The 22,600-nt window shown below is 32.5% G+C and overlaps 1 protein-coding gene across 2 annotated transcripts in view; it reads left to right on the forward strand.

Annotated features, from left to right (window-relative positions):
- LOC125504445 (hemicentin-2-like) overlaps positions 1-22,600 on the forward strand; it is a 387,752-nt gene that overhangs the window by 315,044 nt on the left and 50,108 nt on the right. For both annotated transcript variants that reach the window (XM_048666409.1, XM_048666410.1), the window contains exon 2: positions 8,762-8,934. In XM_048666409.1, coding sequence (XP_048522366.1) covers positions 8,762-8,934 — 173 coding nt within the window. The remainder of the gene's footprint in view (positions 1-8,761; positions 8,935-22,600) is intronic.

The raw sequence follows: 22,600 nt of genomic DNA on the forward strand, positions 1-22,600 counted from the left end.
TTTACGATAACCATTAGATTCAAAATCGCTCTTGTAGAGCTTGGAGATGACACTCCTGAAAACCGACCCTTGTACAAAACATGCCTCTTATATTAAAAATCCATTAGTTTCTTCTATCTGTAAAATGTTTAAAGTTGCATGATCTTCAAGCTATTAAGTGCGAAATTTTGGTCTGGAAATATTAAAGTTAACCCTAAGCGTATTAATGCTACGAGCCGTGCTTAACAATCCCAGATTATTTCGGATGGTGCCATTTCCCCGGCTTGAATTATTTCAATTCGTTTCGTCAGAAATTAGTGGGCTTCGACTTAAATGGTGGAAAATCCGGTCATTGATTTTTGATTTCGGACAGAGAGTTTAGGTAGTCATGTTCAGGTTGATGAAAACAGCTGAAATATTTTAAAGCGTTCTATGAAGTTGCTCCAAATCTATAAAGGACAAATTTCAACTTAGTGAAATCGGTCAATATTCGCCCATATTCCATGTAAAATACAGATTTGCATTTCCAACGGGCATAAGTGACCATGGTGGACAGAGTCATCAGATAAAACGAACTTAGTTGAATTCCAGGATAGTGCTAGGATGCTAAGCTTCCGTACTAGAGGCTGAAAGCTGGGAAGCTTTGAACCAAGCTGATTCAGGAGCCACAAAAAAAGAAAGACAGAGTGAAAGATTGCGTTGTAAAGGATTGGTTTAAAATATATCCCGTTTGTTTTGTAAAAAAATACTTCTCAAACCTGCCAATAAATACTTGAGTCTATCTAGCTTTTTAATCAATATTTTTGTCACAAAATACTACATTACACAATCGGTGTCTCCCTAGAAAGGCATTTTTTTTTAAATGTAACTATATGCTTAAAATATTGAACCTATTTAATGCAGACTGAAGCAGGTGAAATTTGTACACAAAGACACTAATTATATTTCATCTTCTTGGACACGATTGTAAGGTTTTCCTTTTTTTATTTACAAGTCTGTGTTATAGTATTTATGTTTTTTGTATTCAAGTGCACCTGCAATTTTATTTTAAATGAAAAGTTTTCAAAATTTGATTATTATTTAAAATTCGAAAATAGAACACTAAAAGCAAAGTTATTATAGTTTATATGAAGCATATTATACTCAATATTAAATACCTGTTTGACCAGTTTTAAAAGAATTTAATTGATACGCGCTGTATTTTGATTTTTTTATTGCGAAATCTAGAACATATTTGTTTTGATGCTTTGCAACAGAAAATGTAATTGTTGGGATTTTTTGAGTTGTTTAAGTCGAAAAAAGGGAAGTTCAAATGTGGATCATCATGACTGAACAATCGTAATTTAAAGATATAATTATTAAATTTGTCGAAAAATGGACCCTAAAAATGTTGTTCATAATGAATGTCAACTAAAAACTCATAATTGACTGTATCGATTAAAAATTCAATATTAGAACTACATTTAAGACACTAAATACAGTTCAAATTAGTTTCATAAACGCCTAATTTTATGATCGAGTTAACTCAATACTGAACGGAATACTAATACAAACAATGTAAGTTATAATTTTTGTGGTCTCAATGTATAATATATTTTACGCACGAGAAACTCTAAAAGAATTAAGTGATGGAATAAAACAACATAATCCAGATAAATCTCTTATAATGAAACTGTGCAAGAATATCACTGGTCATTTTCTCTTTAAAAATGTTTGTAAAAGCATCATCCATGTAACTGAAAAATGTTTTGGATATTTTTGTGTCCATGAATCGTAGGGCGCAAACCAAACGAGTTTATCAGTAACATAAACTTTATTCTATAGAAGAATTTTCCGTCTGCCTGGACAATGGAAGTCCGCCTGGACAAACACATTTTTCTTGTGATCCACTGTGCCGTCTAGCACTACCTATGCGTTTTGAGAAAAAAAATTACATTCTACTTTAAATTTCTGTTACTGCCAATAGGTATACTTTCAGTTCAACAAAATGGTTTTTTCTTGAATCTTTCGGACACGTGCACATTCAAAATCACCCTACATCAAAAGTTCCTCAAAGTTTTTATAATGTTCGAAATTAAAACTTTTCCCAAAAGTATAGTTCCTGCTCCATAGCCAAGTTTTTTGCAAAAGGCTGATTCCAATTAAATATTGTTTATGGTTTAGTTAGCTGTTTTTATTAATATTTTTCCTTTATCTCCTAACGAGAGTATGTTTTGATGAAGGACTACAAATTTGCTGATACCTAAACTTCTCAGAGATTTACTTTACTTATTTCGTCCCAGTTTTTTAATAAAAAGTTCTGGGGTTTTGGACTTTTAAGTTTTTTACATTCAAGCTGCTTCTCTGCGTTTCAAAGAAATTGTGGATCTTTTGGATCTCTGACCGAGTGTATTCTTACACCTAATTTCAGTCGTTTACTATTTTGAACAACAAGATTCTCCTTTGCCATTTTTGGTGGGTTCGTTTTTAATAATAAGTTGAAATGAAATAAAGTAGAAATATACATTACTCAAAATCTGTACTGTGGTCTAAAATTTCCGTTTTTGTTGTACTTGTGCCTACATGTTTTCCTAAATCTGAAATTTCGATTATTTTCAACTTCTTCTCCAAAAACGTCTTCAATTGTGAAGTGTGTATTACAAACTGTTTTACGAAAATGTTTTGATCACCGCTGAGATCATCCGTTGAGAAAAGTGTAAGTCGATCCCTTATCATTTCAAATATTTTACACCTCTTTCAAAATATTGCGCTCTCTTCTAATAGTAATTGTTTCAATAATCGGGTTTGTATTACTAAACGCATTGCTTTATTGTTTCTCCAGAGTCGTATCAGTTATATTTTTGCTTTATCATTCTTATTAGGTGTCGTGGGTGAGTTAGTGATTTTGGCCTCTCCTGTGTAGTTCTTTGTTCTTACGGATTTTCTTCAGGCAAAATTATTTGTGATCAGTTTGATTGCTTCCTAATTCTTGCTTGTCAAAGTTCTTACTTTATGTATATGTATTTCAATCATCATTTTATCGTCAATTATATTTTGCAAAATTATGTTTAAAATGTTTGACTGATTCCGATTAAGCACGGATAGTTAATTCTATTTTCGAACTTTGAAAAAATCGACACGTAATCACCTCTTGAACTTGCAGTTTCTCTTTGATCACTAACTTTAACCGTTTTCTTTTTTTTTTCTTCTTTTTCAATTTTATTTGCCTTAAAAGGCAAGTTACTCATAACGTTCACTTCCTCCTTTCGAATTCATAGATTAAAATACTGGCAAGCTAAACAGTCAATTGTGGCGCGATTTAAAACAAGTGTACATACGTAGTGCGGTATAGTACTAATGGTAGCTTCATAAATAGCTTCAAATCTGTTAACTGTAGTATTATCTTGACACATTTCCGTTTAAATTGAGCTTAAATCACTTTAAGTAAATAATACGTTTTCAATTGCAATTTGTTTGTTGTATTCCTGAAAAATATTGAGTTCGAAGAAGCTCTTAGAACATCAGTTCGTGCTTCGTCACCATACTGCCTCTTTATTGCTCAGATTGTTTTGATAATAAGATATTTTTTTGCATATAAAATGAATAGTAAATGTTATTTACGAGTCATTGTTTCAACTCATTAAATATTAAATTCCAGTTAATTAATAGCAAGCAAGAGACACATAGCAAATTTGAAATTAAATACATCAAAGAGGTCGTTCAGAATCAATGTATGTGTATCGCAGAGATAACTATCTGGAATATTTCACGAAATATAATCTGAATTCTGTCGCACGGAAAATATGTTAATTTTGCTGGCGAAGCTCTCGATCAAAATCCCCCGGCAGGATATTAAGGTTTTTAATTAAAATATAATTTAGTCACAGCAAAATCATTTACCTACTGTGTCGTGAACGTCGAGGATTAAATCGAAGGGTAAATTTTCTTGATGTAAACTATCTCCGCGGGTTGAGCGGGATTTTCCGTAGCGTTTTACACGCTTGTTAAAACATCGACAAAGTCTAAAAGGGCAAACGTTTCCTGGTTTAGATTAATCAATCTTTTGACTTCCGGCTTGGAAGAGGAATGTTATTCGAAACAACAGCGATATTCCCGAAATAAGCCGTCAAACTGTAACTGAACTGTTACTAAAAGCGATGCAGCCGTTTACAGTTCCATTATGAGACTAGCTGCTAATTATTCGCATACAATTAGTTATGCTACTAGAGTTATTTAATCGCTGGTTGAGTATTTTGAAATTTTTAAGTGACGACTTTCCTTGAATCCGAAAATATCAACATTGCGCTCTTCGCTGTGTAATAATATTGAACACTTTAAATTATGAAACAAAATCAAAATATCGAGAAAAATATATTAGTTCAACACTTCTAATTTCAGTCTCTTGACCGTAAAAATAATTGTGTATTCAAAAAATAAAGTGATTTTAATTAGTTTCGAAGTTTCAAAAACACCGTGATTCAGTAGAGAAAATTTGCAATTTTGTGCATTGCAAATTTGCAGTTTCTATCGATTCAGAACAGACCATTAAAAATAACATGGACATTTGAAAGAAACTGCACAACTAATTGTGCTAACTAATAGAAAATAAAGCAACTGACAGTTTATATTCTATTCTAACAATAATAGACTAACCTCAGCCCTAGCTCTTATCTTAATAGCACTAGTAGTCTGTGAGAGAACATTCGTCCAACTTACCTTTTTATCAACGTAAATAGCAAATAATAAAAATGAAAATAGGACGATACTAAAATAAAATAAGCATAAAGCTATTATGCAGCTTCAATTTACGAGAACTATTCCATAAAAATTAATCAAATCCGTTGCAAAATTAAAAGTGCAACACGAAAGCAATGTTAAAGCACTATGTTGTGAACTATTAAGAATACTGGTTAGAAAATAACCAATAAAGCAGTTTTTTTAAAGCTTAATTAGATAGACCAATCCATGGAAAGTCGACAGACGTTAATTCTTGTTACCTGTAATGCCAATAGGTCAGTCATTATTGATGTTCAAAAATGATGAAGGTTTTTATTCTAGAATTCTTTTTGTTTGTAGATAATTGTTGAAACAACTTTTCCATCCCGTAGTGCTGTAATCACTTATTTTGACAAACAAAAAAGACAAGGTTTCTTTATTTTAATTGCAAATTTAATGTTTTCGAAGATAATACTTCAATGAAAGTGGCTGTGCTATAAAGCTATACTTGAGTTCTAATGAATTTTGGTCAAAGTTCTATAAAACAACGTGCCATCTTAATTCAACTGTTGATTGGTCTCAACGTTGACTGGACGGTAATTAGTTTTCCAGATGAAGATATGAAATAATGCTGTACAGGAAGAAATTTTTAGACGATTTTTTGCCTTGAGTTCTTTGACCACACTAACAGCTTCCCATTGCAGAAAGTACGTTCACCGAAGTTAAAAACTACACGGAGCAAATATGTCGCTATATGTTTTCCACCTAAAATACGTTAAAAATGTATGTGTAATACCTTCAACCAAGCTGATTACGGAATGCTCCCGGAAGATGTTTCCCAAATGCCTTTAAAGATGCCACAGCGGTTCTGGTAATTAAGAAGGGTGACCCGGGAAATTACAGGCCAATTTTCCTACTTCCTACTTCCTCCTTCCTAGTGGAAGGTTGTATCTCCAGACAAATAGGTAAATGTCAAATTCAGAGTATGACCTTTTCGCTTATGCAGTGGGATTATCATAGACAGTAGGTACATAGCAGGCGACTTAAAAGCGGTTTCGTTAAGATGTTTTCTTTAATTAGTTGATCTCTATGGATACTTACTTAAACTTAAACAGACGTTTTAGAAGACTTGGAGGTACAAGGTACTTTTACAAGAGTGATTCGGCTAACTAACGTTATCTTTGTTTTCTCAGAAAATAAACCGCAATTTTAGAACAATTTTTAAACATTTTGATTCTCAGAGATGTTCACTAGTCATTCCTTGGCTCCAGAGTTCTGATCAAAGAAAATTATCCAGTTGTGGTTAAAATGTCCTATATTTGCATGGTAAAGAAAAATACATGTGAATAGACTATCAATGTATTGCAGGTCAACATTACATTCGTCTTAAAGTATACAAATCGAATGGTTTGGAAGCTTTATTCACAGAGAGCGATTTCCATGTCCTTATGCTAGAGTTTATGGTGCATCTGTCGATGTACCGCTATTATTTTAATTTTTTGTACAATTTTTATTTCACCACTATATAGACATATAGTTGCGTGTAATGTAAAATCGAATAAACAATGTGTATTCAAATAGATATAATAATTTGTTTATGTAATATTTCCATTTGTTAGCACCGCGACTTAATTGTTATGCGGGTTATCAGTCTTCTCGTCTACTAATACCCGTGAATCGTTTTTTTTATTTCTTTATATTTTATAAGAAGAAACGAGCCTTTGCTCATCTGCATATAGTTTGAATATAAATTAAAACTCGAATACCGGAAACCGAGATACTAATTTTCTAACAGCGTTCCTACATATTAGTTTTACGCTTCTTATCTCATATTGTCAAAAGATTTCTAATTTAGTCATTTCGATAGCAAAGAAATAATTTATTTTTTAACAAAAATAATTGAAAAATTTATAGTGCTATACTAAACTGATACTAATCTTGAACTTGCACTTTGAATCCACTCTTCACCGCACGTTTTTAAATGACTGCATTTTTAGCGGTTTTATCTTTTAGATAGATTGAGATAAATTCCTGTTTTAGTTTCGGATAGTTGTTTTAGCATAAGTACTTCCAACATAGAGGGTGCTTACAGGAAGTTAAAGTATAAAAATATATTAATATTTAAGCTGAAACCTTTTATCAGCAATAGATTGGAATTGATTTCAGATTTCATTCATAATTTGATAAAAATATTCGGAAATCCCCTACTGCTTGAGTAAACTCTGAAATTAATCTTTGTACACTTTCAAACCTTGAATTATTGCTTCTTCTTTGTTTAAGCTTCTTTTAAATCCTTAATTTTAACGAAATATCTACATACTTGACCCTTTATCCCAGGGTGTTAAATCATTGTAATTTCAGCGATGTTATATTTGAGATAGATTGAAATAAATTATTGTTGTTATTTTGGGTTAATTGTTTTTGTATGTTCCTCCTGTATTTTGTTCTTGCTCTTGGTTAACATCTTTAATTCAGATTAAATGCCTTGTTTTGTTTGACTTAAATATAATCTTCAAGAAATTACTACAGTTGGTGCTTGCAGAAAGTTAACATTTTGTCGTCAATAAAATGGAATTCAGTAATTTGTCATATAAGTATTTATCATAAAAGTTATTAAAGACAAAATTACACACTTCACACTTCTAACTGATCATCAGCTTATCTTGGGTAAAACATTTATCTTTTGGTGGTACGTTTACTGCCTAATCGCAACAAGCTTAGTAACTATATGAATTGCCCTAGTAGGAATTGTAACTGGGTAAATATTTTCCAGCGACATGCTGCCCCCTGATCTTTCCATATTCCAGGTTAAATTTCTGTTTGCGCTCCCAACAGACAAACTAATTAATATTTAAATGGGTACGTGATACTTCAAACTTAATAAACAATTCAGCCATTAATGAACAAAGGGAGTCTTATCGGGGTGCGATTGAACTGTAACCCGTTTATAGAATTGCGCCATAAGCGCCCGACCGCTATCCTTAAGTTCCCGAATTTGGGTCCTGTAAACAATACTGGAGCGCACATTTAAATTTCATACTAAGGGGTTATGCTAAGTAACGGTCTGGAATTATGGGTGTTAGAGTATATTATCTAACACTTTGGGTACTAGTTGAAGTTTGTTTTTAAATGCAAATCATGCAGAACTTCAGAAGCTAAAAAAAAAACATTTTTCTCATTTTCCAAGTGGTCTCATTTTCAGTAGTAGATTTGGAAGCTTTCGAAAGACTTGTTATTTCCCAGTACATTTGTGTACAATATTTTCTAAAACTGCACAAAAAAATAGTAGTAGGTAGTAATATTCTGACAAGACACAAGCTCTGATGATTTACGCCTCTAAATACATGATGAAAAATTCTAAAGAACCGGATGTCCGCAATCGGATTTCAATCGATATAAACTTGAAATCTACTTCATCAATTTCAAGAATCGATCTGCTTTTTCTCTCATATATCAATAATTTTATAATATTTCAATTGTCTTTTTGAACTTTTTTTAAGCTGTTCATATGTTTCTTTGAAGTGCAAACGTTTCTTGGGCAAAATAGTTCGCTTACTTATGGGATTACCTATTACTTGAACTTCTTTGGAAAAATCCTAACGCTTTTTGGACACTTCCCAGCAAGCCTATAAATACAAAATGGACTGTTACTAAATTTACTCTGACAACTTCATTAATAAGGGAGCTTTTTCCTGTTTAAGTAACATGTGGACCAATAATCTCAATATGAACTCTTGATTCGATATGATAGTACCTAAGTAAAGTTATAGAAGATAAAAATAGAAGCAAATATAATAATTAGATGGTAAATAAAAACTCATGTGTATTTTGAGCGTCTCAAAGTACGCCACATCTAGAAGCAGCTACTGATGTAGGCCATTCGTAGATTTTGCAGAAACAGCTCTTAAAAGACAAATTAGATGCTACAGTCATGTTCTTTTTTTTCAACTGCGTACACTTCTTACAAAACACACTAACCGGGAAAATTTAGCATAAAATCATCAAATCAAAATCATAAAATATACCGAAATTTACTTTAACGCATTAAAATGTTAATGGTTCATAATGCATTTTATTTTTATTCTAGTACAATCGGTGGTTCAAGGAACAGGTCATGCAAGTGGTGGTGGTGGAAACTCACTTCTGGAAACGTCAACAAGAGGACCGCACTTTGATGCCGCCGCCTCAAAAAATGTTACAGCCCTTCTAGGAAAGACCGCATACCTCAATTGCAGAGTCAAAAATTTAGCAAACAGAACGGTGAGTTGCAAATATTTTAAACTGCATTCAAGCCACTTTTTGTGTTTTAACATTAATTACTAGTTTTTTCTCACATTTTTCAACATTATTAATATTGGTAAAAGTAGTGAGTAAAGCATAAACATCCGCACCTGATACAGATAGTGGAAAATGACAATAACACGAAACGTCGGACATTAATTTGAGGCATTTTTCTTGTCGCAAAATAGACACAAAATTAAGTACTTAATCAGCATACATTTCTTTGTGGATATTTAGTATTCTAATAAAAAAATTGGCATACATCTCAAAAGCGGTTCCCACTAATTTCGAATTTATAATCTTACAATTTAACCCAAACGACGTTTTCAAGTGTTCTAATTTGATGGTGACCGTGATGTTAGTTTGTATAAAATATTTTGAGATTAAAAAAACACTATGCTGCCTGAGCCCTAGATGTTTTGAACTTAAAAAAACACTATAATTTGGTTATATTTAAACCATCATCAAGGCCCAAGTATTTATAGCTGCCGTGTCATACTTTAAGAGAAGGGTTGAAAACATATCACAAAAATGAAACCTTTTGATTAAAAAAAACAAAAAGTTGCCAGCGAATATGTATAGCTATTTCATTGGTTTGGATTCAAATTAAGCCATGCCTTCGAAGTCTAGAAGCAATAGTGTTTTTCTTTTGCAATTTAACTACCGATTAACATCTTCCACATAGAAGATCTTAGACACATTTGAAATTAAGGCGCTACAAAAGTTTATATTTTAGGAACTTAACAATAGTTTCTAGTAATAAAATTATGTACAAATTCATTCGACTCGTTGCGAAATTAAATATTCTAGCTCGACGCACCGGTAAAAAATAATATTATTTACTGCTTGGTAGTTCTGAATAAAAATAATGACTTACTGGAGACGCAATTTATCGTTTCACAACTGTAAATAAATTGTTTCTGATCCAAATATGGTCTGCTTTTACAGGAAAGTGCAAATTATTTCCGTGTAGTTCGAGTGGCAGATAAATTTAAGTTAAGGTGTTTTTGCTCAAAATAATGCTTTGCGACGTCGAGTAGAACCAAACTTAGAAAATGTTTTTGCCTTATAAAACGAGGTACTAAAAGTAGACGGACGTCAATATGATTCCCAATTTCTAGCTCTAAAAACTTAGTATAAATGTTTTGCTGTACAAAATTAGAATGTTGGCAACGCTTGTTTAATATCTGTTACCTTCTATAGACTAAATTTTAAGTTTTGCTGCAAGGCGTGACTTTCGAGGTAGCACGAATAACTTTAGAACCTCGTTCATTTATTTGCCAATTAAATTTGCAAAAAATTCTACATCCCTAGTCGTATTTTGCCATATTACTCCGAAGCTCGACCAAGCCAAATAAGTCCAATTGCTGAAACGAGCTCAATAATTTCTGGATACGTTAATTATTTTGCGTGATTTATAATTTTTGGTACTACAGCAAAAAAAATACAAAAAAATACTGCACAGTGCAGTTGCAAATATTGCAGTTATTTGGTGGAAAATCCATTTAATTTCTATTTTCGCAGCATAAACGTTTTTATAAAACTTTACATTTTTGCAAATTATTTTCACTAATATCGATTTATTTGCCATTAATAATAGTTGATAGTTGCAATTAAATCTAAAATTTGGCCTATCTTGGCAGTTGGCTGACTATGAAAACTAAAAAATGAATTACCGCTACCAATTTTTATTCAGCATAGCAAAACTTCCATTTAATTGGGAATAAACTGATTTATTTGCATTTTTTTTGTTGAAAAAGAGTAAATAATTTCTCTAAACCCTAAAACTGTATAAATTGTGTTGCAAATATTTGTGCAAGAACCGATTTAACGATCGTGTGTTGTTGACAAACGATAAACAATTTCAACCGCGAGTTAATATAAACGAACGATGATAATTAAAAAGTTTACCGTAATTTAAATGTTCGTTCAATCTCCGGTCAAACATTTAATTAGAAATTTAACTGATATATTGATACTTAGAACCATAAACTAACAATGATTGTCACCAATTTGATATATCTATTACTTTCGGTACTGTTTCAAAATTTATGATCTTATAAGTATATTTTTATTTTATGACAGGACATTTTTATTTAATAATTTAATCATTGAGAAAAGCGATCGCCCCAATCAGTATTTCTATTTACTCAAAGTTGCTTTTACTTTCTGGTTTTTGAAACTTGTTTAAATTTAGTAATATTAGAATTGTTATCAAAAACGAGTTAATTTAATTTAATAAGTTTAATTAACTGCCGGAGGGATTCCATCCTAACTGAGAAATCCACAATTGGTAAATGCTGCTGTAATCCTGTAACCAAGAAGATATTTAGTATACATTTATTGATATGTTATATCATGCACAGGTTTCGGATTAAATCCTATTATTTTCAAACAATGCTGAGCGATGCAATTTTATGCTGTTAAAGTAAAATAACTTGCAATGATTTTTCAAGTATTTAAACTCAAAAGAGGCATGGTTTTTATTAAAAGGCCAAAAGAGTCAATAATTACAAACATATGCAGGATGTCGACCCTCAAAAATAATTGCGCCAATAAACCTACAACGAAGCCGTTCCAGCTAAGTTATTGCAATAAAATAAAATTTGCGAAAGAGAAATTCTTCCATGCTTTGTCGGCCACTCCACGTAGTTAGCCGTTTATGCCTAGGACCCCTTTCAATGAAAACCGCAAGCCAGATGGTGCTCGCTGTAACAAATATCGCGTTTAAATCGTGCAAATCTGCAATTTGTACTATGCCAGATTTGAGCACCTAATTGGAGGATTTGTTTTTTCTTGGGTTATGACTGTGTTTCGCTTTTCCCTCTAGTTTTTTTTGTGAGGCGCAATGCGCGTTCAGGTGATTAAACTTGCGATTAGTCCGAATGGCTTAGTTAAATTTGCCTTAATTGGTGATACCAAGTTAATATTACCCGGAGGGGTGATTTTTAATGGCTTTGAAAACGATGAAATTTTTTGGGACCTCACTTTTATCTGAGTTAAGTGAAAGCACAGTTTATGTAAATGGTAGACAATTAGGTGGTGAATTATTGTCAGCCCGGCAATTAATTAAATCTTTTTGACTGAAAGATTTTGATTAAAAAGTCGTGTTTAAGACCAATAAGGCGTTTTCATCAACTCCATTGTTCCAAGTAGGAATACTGCTTTGAATGAATGGCAACGTAAAATCGTACTAAATTATTGATTTGGCAAAAGTAAAGTTTTCTGCAGTACGTAATGTTTGCACATAGAAAGTTGCTCATACGTGTAGTTCTTGAATCGTCTACATTCAGTTAGACTGCAACATTGTCCCCCGACTTCTATGAAGTTCAGTTCCACTTCAGTAAAGTTATTCGGAAATGAATTGGATCAGCCCCAAATTTCCGAGTTTTCTTGGTAAACTCTCGCCTGATTACAGGACCAGAATACTGATATCAATATTTCCTTATAAGTTATGCATCTACAGTTAGTTTTGTTATCTTGCAAGTTTTGTTTAATTACACTATGATTTTCTCACTCTTGCATGAACAGTTTATCTCCAGTTTAAAAAATGTTCGTCATAAATTGAACGTTTTAGAGGACAGTAATTTTAATGCAGAACGTAAAGCACGCATAAAAGTGTGGAAAGCAAACTGGGACGAACAAGCTAACAACTTAGAGAATAATAATACATACTTTAACAACGAACTAAGAAACCTTGAAAAGCACTATACATTTCTAGTGAGTTCCACAAATAATGTTAATTTATATTTGGAAATGTGATTTTCTTACCAAATATATGTATTGGGTTTACTAGGGTGCTCCAAAAATCATTTGTAAATGTAAATTGCACAGATTTTGAACATTTAATTTGATTATAGATCTGTTTCTTGAAAAAAATCTGTCTTTTTCAGGGCTCCAGAATTCAAACATCGTCGCTATTAATTATTATAGTCCATAGTATTTTTTTCGGTCATTCCGCTCTAGGGCTTTCTAGGCTTTTTTCTCTGGGGCTCCGTTTAGAACAAAATCTAATAGAGCTTAAATTTACACAATTTTTACGTAGCGAAAGTATTCATGAAATCTAGAGTTAGGGGGATTTTATAAGGAAATCTCCCACTTGTGCTAAAACACCTAAAATCGGCTTTATAGATGGAGGATAAGTTGAAATATTGAAGACAGTAATATTCGATATAGTGAAATATTAACAAACTAATCTTTCGACAAAATTTAATTTTTCCATAAAGTATCAGGACTTTTCCATAGATATTTCGAAGTGCTTCTTCCAAAACCCTCATAAGCAGGGTTTCGAAAAGTTTCACTTTACAGTTTTGTACACGCCTTGGCGGCTATAAGCATAATTCTTCATTTAATTGGTTTATTTGTCATCTGGTTTCCAATTTATACTTGCATTTACGTTCAATTAAGAGTTATTATTTTTCTGCAAATATTTCCGGGTCTAGATGTTTGAGTGAATCTTACAATTTTTCTCATCAGTTTTCTGCGAATTGAATGGCCTTTTCTTAAATCGAAATTTAATTTATATATAAAAATAGCTATAGTAAATGTAAAAGAAGCTCACAAAAAATATATAAAAATTCGACGTAAAGGTAAATTAACATTATTTGATATATGAAAGAACATTTTTTTGTTTACTCAGATATTGAGTTCACCGGGTTGCAAAACAGCTCTTAAAATAGTTAATGTAACGTTAAAAATCAATGTAACGTCGAAAAGCTTTTCTTCTACATGAACAGGTAAATCGTAGCAAATTCAAAACCGTTTGGTTTAGATTCAACTTTTGCAGAATGCTTTACTAACCTTTAAGTAATATTATTGAAACTGACTTCACTAGTTTTAATAATTACTTTTATCGGGAAAATTGATACCAAAAAAGAAAGATACCAATTATTTGGTAAATAATTGTTTTCTTTACTCCACCAGTGTTAAAAGCATATGATTTGTTTGATAAAATAGCTCAATTAATACAATTAGCTTCGTTATATTTTGTTTCGGAAAAAAACCATGGACAAAAAATCGCAATAAAGTGACCACTCGGAACAAATGGAACACTTCCATACATAACATCCTCTGGTAAAGAGCTTTTGAAAACAGTTATCCGCATTTGTCAAAGTCGCTGAAAACAAAAGGGGACACAAACAATAAATTTGGACGGAGGACAACGATTGAAAAGGTCATGTGTACGCTGAGAGCCAGCAAACGACAAAAATTATTTATGTTGGCATTTACAAATACGAGATCAACTCTCCACCGAGGAGCAAAGGATCGGTTCAACTTCTATGCGAAAGAGAAATATGGCCGATTGTTTGCAAATATTTTTTGTCCAGAGTTTCTAAAATAGAGTAAAGAAAACCATGAGATAGACAGAAGATAACAGTGGAAACAGAAAAAATATAGGGGTAATGATGTTTTGTTGAGAAAATCGCTTAATAGCGTCGAAAATTAAAACTCTGTTAACGTTAGTTTCGCTGCTTCACCGTCCGGTTTGCCTTCCGTTGCATCCAATTTTCTATTTGGTGAGAAGATGATATCGTTTCTATTTATTAGTGTTTGCTTCCTACTTAAAAAAGCTCGCAAGAGCAATTGAAAGTTTTCCACACTTCAAAAACTTTCACTTTTTTCACAATATGTTTATTTTCAAAATTAGTCTAGATTTCATAACTAGCTGATCTCAATTTGGAATTGTTTTATATTTTCGTTCATTTTAAACGTTTTAATTTCATCCTCACACAAAGTGATTCAAAACTGCCGTCCTTCTTCTGTAGATGTTTTCTGACGTTACCTGGAGCCTACAAATAAAATGATAAAAAAACATGCTTTTCAGAAACAAACGGAGATTTGTAATTTTATTTTTATCACTAACATAACGTAAATACGTATTGCTGCTTTCGGAAGTCAAACATGGTCACAGGTAAAATTAAATAGCAGTATCAACGGGATTAAGTGATAAGGAGTAATAGGAGCTTCCAATTTTAATTTTATCAGCGCTCGAAAAATGTATTTCTTCAAAGTTTCTGATAAAAAAATGTAGATATTTTTTCTCTTCTAGATTCTTCTAGATTCTGGCTCTTCTAGAAACTATTTTTTTATGCAAATTTTCTTCAAAAGCTGCCTTGCTTGATCAAAGCGTTTGCCTTGATGTTGGACTATACTGATCTGAATTCCCTAAACGTTTTGATAGATTCACCGGCTTCTTTATGATGCTGGTTCTAGAAACTCAACTAAATTTTCACCGCCCTCTATCAGCAGTTCCTCCAGTATGACTTCAACAATTAAATGCAGTTGAAAATTTAACTTTCACTTTCTCAGCAGCATAAATTTTCTTGTAGTAAACCACACATTGTGCATGTTGATTCGCGCATTTTTACGTAGAATATTGGACCTAGTTAGAGTTGAGTTTCCACAAGAAAGGGAAACTTTATATATGCTCCACTTCAATTTGTCAGTTGTTCAAGTTTCAAGTCAGTTCCGGCTACTTTCACTGTTGTTGACAGCTTTCGGGTTCTTGAAATAATATCGAATATTTGGCCGATTTCCTGACTACAAAAGGTTGGCTAAATTGATGCATGTTTGACATTGTTATACATTTTAAATTCAGAAGAGCACAATTTAAATTCTAACCAAAAATACGATTAAATGTTCAAGTTTAAGTTTAAGCAAGTTTTGCAAAATATGCTTTCCATTTGCAAAAGCTACACTCACATTTTATATCAATTTTTCGTTCTTTTCATGTACATAAGCGACCACTGGCCGAAATTACGCGGATTTTAAATAAGTCCATATTTCAAAATTGCCTCCTGCTTTAGAAAGTTGTATTTTATCATGAACTACAGAATGCCTTCTTTCTCGTAGGAACTGAAATCTATTAAAATCAAATATCAGCTTTTTCACTTTAGCTAACTAATTCAAGGGAAAATTAAAAAAAGGTCAGTAAATCTCATTAGAACACTTCAAGAGATTGCCGATAAGGAACTTATTTACCCGGTCTCGGTGTGTTGGGAAAAATAATTAAGTAATTTCCTGGAGGTCTATCCGAAAATATGACGGGGCCGGATGAGAGTCGAAGATTGATGACGGAACTATGGTTTTGTGTCTTAAAAATTGATGAGTTTTTCGATCGCACGAACGGATTGACCACATTTTTATCGCTTCAAGGCTTACGTATTTGACATGATCGGAATAGGAAATTTAATGGTCATCTTTTTTATATGGAAAACCACTTGTTAGGTGATTGCCATAAGGTTCTGGAAATATATTTATTGTCTTTCATCCAGTTAAAAATGAACCTATATTTTGAACCAGCTTTGTTTTAGATGCGTTGCAGAATTCGTATAGATCGATGGTAGGCAATGAAGAGCATATTTTTAGCTCTAATAATATCTGCCAATATGATTTTTTATTTATTTTAAGTTGAGTTGCTTTTGCAATTTGCTTGCAGTTTTAATATTCATACTGGGAATTTGCTTCTCTTTTTGGTCATAAAATATAGTTTTCTTTCCTTGGGACTGTCCTCTTTTGTTTCTTCAAGATAATTATGTCTGGTCATTTGCGAGCTAGCCAGTTTAATTATTGACTACTATAGACTTTACACGTATTGACCACTTATTATTTTTCCCCATCTAAATGCTTTGTTGAATATTGCTAAATCTTCATTGCTAAATTTGTTAAGGAGTGAAGCTAACAGTGAGTTAAGATTACCTTATGCACTTGGAAACTACTGGAGAAGTCAATTCTAAACTCTTTCAATTATGGCTACAAAACACTATTCTCGCCTTTCTTGAGTTCTTTTTACATTGTTTGTTTGGATGGTGTATTGATACAATCGTTTTAATTCGTTCTTTTCAATAACATCATACCTAGGTTTACCTGTATGGATTTTACGGTGTTGATCCCCTTATGGCCTTTGACCATATTCTCAGCAGCTGTATGTTCAAAATCCACTTTAGGTCTTGACATACATTGTTCTGAACTCTGTTGAGAAATCAGTAAGTTAGATCCAAATTTTAATAGAAACTACTAATATTTTTTGGAGAATTTAATAGTAGCTAAGCTAAGTAAAATTAAAATTCTGTATAACATTTTCTTGCTTGCATCTTGAGATGGCCAATAGTGTCAAATCCGTTACTCTACTTCAGAATAGAAGAAATGATGGATGGAAGGATTAGGGATATTTTCAAAGATGCTTCTAAAGCATTCCGATAATTTTACTTGGTGCTGATGAGAAATGCCGATAGATCCTTTTCGATTTGCGGGCTCATAGCCCACAAATCTCAACTTTTTTCACACTCACAATTTTCAACTAGGACAATAAATGTAAACCCATTATTCTGTTCTTCAAATTTCACTTCATATTTTGTATTAAAACAGCCTGAATATCTCGATAATCGAGTTGAGTACGTCGTTCGAAAGAAATAGCAAATAATATACTTTCACAGTTTATAGGATTGGAAATTACTCAAGTTCTGGATAAAATATTCCGCTTTTTGCTCTTTACTGCAATTATATAAGCCCTCAATAAAAGTAATTGAAGAAAATACCTATACATTTAAGGCTTTTATGGACAAATCTGCTATTTTGAACTTACCATAACTATATTTTACAATCGGAACAATATCACTATTCGACATATCCAATAAACAGTTTCCCCTTTACATTAAAAACGTCCTAATGAAAAGACAAAAGTAGAGACATGCTTTTGTTGTAAATCTTGTTTGTATAAGTTTGTCCTGTTTTTAATGCCCATAGATTTTATAGCTTTTATAGAAAACTGGCGCAAATTTTAAACCACCTTGTATACTCTGTTTATTTTTTATGTAATATGAGAATTTCATGTACATGAAAAATAAATCATGATGTGACCACTAGCGCGTTGTATTTAACTCAGTTTTCGTTGCAATCTGCTCTATAATCTACTTTAACCAAGACTCGTAGAGCCCTCCTTAGTAATGCGAAATCACGTCGGATGCCCCAAATCAACATATTTTGCCTACATTACATTCTAAGATAAATCTACATGTAAATTGGGGTAAGTTGCACTTAAATTTTGGAATGGACCCGAACATCAACAGTGTTGTTTCGTCCAGTTTGACCCAGAAAAATGGTAGTTTGCATCTTGCTTATGACTTTTGTAGTCAATCAGGTCATGAGGCAATTAACTAGACATTTCGATTATTTACTATTACAATAGTGTACAATTTAATAAATATGAACTGCATGATAAATAATCGGCAAAATTAATGCGCACGTGAAACGATTCGGTTTTCGCTTCCGCTTTTGTTCATTGACGCTGATCCAATTTTGATTTTCTCTTCTATATCGATAAATTATAATATTTAAATATAAATTAATGCAATTTAATAGTTGCGTCAAATATTACATTATGAAAATAATGAATCGTTGGTGCATACAGGCAATTAAATAAATGTTAACTTTGTAAGAGAATCAAAAATTTATTCAGGTTTGTATACTCAAGCGAGGTTTGCTATTAAATGTGCCCGAATAGAAAAGTTGTACAATAGAAAATAATCCTTTATGAAATGTTTTCGAGTAAACACAGAAAGTCGTGTTGAAAAGATTTTGCCGGATGCCGAATATTACAAACAATGGCGCTTGAAATGTCTGAGACATTTTAACTCTGAAAGTCTTATGAAACTGTTGCATTGTAGTAACAACCAGTTTTTACAGAATTGGCTTCATCACGCCCAACTCTTTTGCCCCCCGGCAGACTTTGAAAAACTTGCCCCATCAATTGGTTGAGATCACCCAGGTGCAAGTTTCTAACCATATCTAAATAACGTAATATAATAAATCGCATTGAACATCAGATGCTGAGACTAAAAAAAGCAGAAAATTTAGGACCAATATGAAATATTTTTATATTTATAATAAACTTATAGACTATATTAATATACAAAGTCATTTATTAACAATAATTTTTACATAAATTAAGTATTCTCGTTTGACATCAATGTTTCGGTTTGTTTTGAAAAAAAATTAATTGAACGAACGCTCGCTTTTTGTAATAGGTATGAGAGCTCGAAAAATGACCCTAGTCAGAACAAAACTGAATATTATCTTTTCCTTCGAATATTTCAATTCTTTAAGTATTGTTATAACCCATCCCCAGGAAGAGATCCAGATAAATTATATATTTTATAAGCCCTTTCTTGCGTTTTTCACTGGCGAAATACTCACATGTGGCACTCTGATAAGACCATTAGCACTTCCTGCCAAATTAACAGCCAAATGTATTAACAATTTCTCCAATTGCATTTTCTTATTGCATCAAGATGTTCCACGTAATTTAAGAAGACTTCTCGTTAATGCAAGATAATGCTCTACCCGAATTTTCTTGGCTGGTGCTTTTTCGAATTGTTAAATTGGACAATTCACTCAATAATCATGGGTTAATCAAAAACTTTCATGCTACTCCGGGAACGCCTAAACCTTTGGGCCAGAATAATTAATACTAAAGGTATTGAATCCTATCTTTATGACGGAAATTGGAGCACTGGGATGTATAAATCGTTTTCAGATCACCACTTGAGGAAATTTTTCATCGAATTAGAAAAGCAATGTTCTTCCATCAAGGCAGTGCTCCGGTCCATTTCGGAAGAAGTGTCACTCATTTTCCCAATAAAAAACATACAAATCGATGGCTAGGTCATGGTGGGGCCCTGGGTTGGTCATCAGGATCTTCAGACCTGAACCTGTTAGACTTTTTCATGTCACATGTGAAATCATTTACTTATTACACTACTTATACAGGCGAGAAAAAATTAATGAGGCCGCGTCTGTTGAGGTGAAAATAAGGCGAGAGCTACAAAAGGGGTTTGAGCTATGCATTGCACAATCCGTTGATCACATGGAGCAGCTTTAATAATAACTACACATTGCGTATTGCACCTGCACATACATGGTTTTGTCTGTGCTGATAAGAAGAAATTCAAATCGCCATATTTTATCAATTCAAGTAAGTTCAATACCTCGGGCACAGACAATAGGTCACAAAAAATTCTGGTCGCTTTTTCATCGTCTTTTGCGCCGAATTGTTCACAAATCAGATTGCCTTATTCTTCCAAATTTAGAGATACCTTAATAAAATTTACTTCGACATTCCCTATTGTGAATTTCTGTAGTATAATATTTTTGTCCACCCCATGCATTATACTAGAAAGCTATCGTAAAAACGATTTTTGCGTAACTTTTCAAACTTTTAAAGTAATTTCAGAAGCTCTAAAATTCCAATCAACAAATCGCACTAATTACAATGAAAACGCATCTGTAATTATTAAAAATAGCTTATCGGCTATTTCAATTATACCTGTCTGTTTTACGCACACAGTGGTTCGGTTTCACGTTTTGCTATTGTTTACCTATGTAATATGAGTGTATACTGCACCGGATAGGTGCGGAATATCAGCAGACAATTGCAATACGGGGTCCATTGTTTTTTATATTAGTTGGAATGCTGCTCTTTTATGAAATATTGGTAATTAAATGTAATTTTCAATTTATTTGCCATATTTTTAGCACTACACTTATCAAAACTATTATTACATCTATAGTTTCTTAATAAGTGTATTTTACAGGGCGATACCTCAGCTATTTTTAAGATAAAAGTCCATATAGGCATGGGTCTGCAAGGCCTTACCTATCTAGCTACAGGGTGTAAATATTAATGTTAATGTTGGTTAGTTTTAAGTAATTTTTATATAACATTGTAGCACAAAAAAAAACAAAAAAGTTCATCATTTGAGTCATTTTTTCATCAATAAGTTAAAGCTTGTATGTTTAAATAGTTTCACTTTTTGAAGAATATACTTATCGATTATTTTATACGAAAATATATCGAAAACAGTTGTTCATAGCGACTTTTATCAGAACACCTTCTTTACGTGAAAATGATTAAGACGTTGCAGAAAAAAGCGATGTAAGCATGCACAAATGGCTTACCTTTCAAAAGATAAAAATATTGTAGGTAGCGCCCTCATCATGTGAAAGCAAATTTAAGTTTTTCATGTTACAGAACCTCCAAATTCCAAGTCTGGTGCAAATATCGATATTATTTCAAAATTTACTAGATTCAAACAGTTTAATTTAACTAACCCAAACTAACCCATACCTATGTGAACTTTTTATTCAAACTCAAATTATGCTTTAATTCCACAGAAAATCTGAAATACAATTTATATGCAAAGAGAATGATACAGGAGAATGGATACAATAAAATAGAACAATAATACAAAATATAAATAAAACAGATTTAATGATCTTTGAGGAACCTCCTTATAAAATGTCCGACACTTATTGCAAAACACCCGTTTTATATAATTGTGYAAATTTTTGTTATTAATTAATAATTGTCTTATAATGAATTATAATTTTTCATTATATTGTGAGGTAAACATAAACCACAGKTGGTCTCAACTCATGMGRSWTACCAWTWCKMCYTCWASKRASWAAMAYRTTCTTGACAAATAACATACATACGTGAGTWARAAYGGCAGCMGAACKKCWAGATYTCMKYGGCATCAACAAGACCTTTGATAATATTAGGCCCATGGGAATACAGTTTTAAATTGGGGAACCTCAAGCACCAAAATATATACTTCACATTATAAGAAACTTACTGGAAACAGACAAGTAGAAATGCTCCTTGACAACACAGTTTAAATATTCACTGAAGCAATCAGCTTACTTAATAACATCGCCTGAAGGACCAATTGGTCGATGACATTTTTTCGTCAAATCACTTGTTACTTACAGAAGATAATTTTGCACATTGCATTAATTTTGTAATGAACGGTAGCTTACATTTGTTTGAAACACGCTCTAAAACCAAGAATGCCCGTTCTAACAGCACATAATAAAATTGCTGGATACCTAAAAGCAAATTTATCCCAGGTATGTTCTGTGAAGGCGAAAGAAATCTATCCTGTCAGACACTAAATACGTTACAAACCGATTACAATTGGCAAAATTCTGGACAGACTTCAAATTATGTTTAAACCGACTTAAACGGTTCAGCACAGTTTAAACTCGTCAAAAGATTGAAAATTCTAAAACGCCGCGGAAGTTTATAGAATTTCATGTAGTGCAGATTGATATATGCACGACGGAACAGCGAAGAAGCCGATTATAGCAAGGCGCAGACCACAAAAGATCTAACTGAGAAACTGTAAATTACAAAACACGCACTTTCCAAAAGCTCGCTCATGAGCTCCGGTTCATATGGTACAAACTTTAAGCAATACCGCAAGCCATTAAACTGTGATGTTGATGAAGCTGAATAGATAGCTTTCCAATGATTGGTTTAGTCTAGTTTATACTAAAAACCTAAAAAAAATTGACAAAACTACTCTTTTTCCTAGCGCTCTAACATTTTTTGGGAGGATGCTGGCCGCTCACACGAACGAAACGTTTAGTTTGAATTAGCATAAAGTAATCGTCTATATTTGCCGAAACAAATTTTGGATCGCAAATCAAAAATAGACGTATTAATTAACATTGAACGTAAAACTGTGAATCAGCATCATTATTTTGTTACTTTGAATTGCAAATTTAAAGCTAAATATTTCCCATGTTCCAATAATATCAGATTCAGTTTATGACTGCTTTGCATATTACGACCTGTGGGACCATT

Source organism: Dendroctonus ponderosae, unplaced genomic scaffold (assembly GCF_020466585.1).
Source record: "Dendroctonus ponderosae isolate FM_Combo_2020 unplaced genomic scaffold, Dpon_F_20191213v2 Dpon_F_20191213_5, whole genome shotgun sequence".
Taxonomy (NCBI): domain Eukaryota; kingdom Metazoa; phylum Arthropoda; class Insecta; order Coleoptera; family Curculionidae; genus Dendroctonus; species Dendroctonus ponderosae.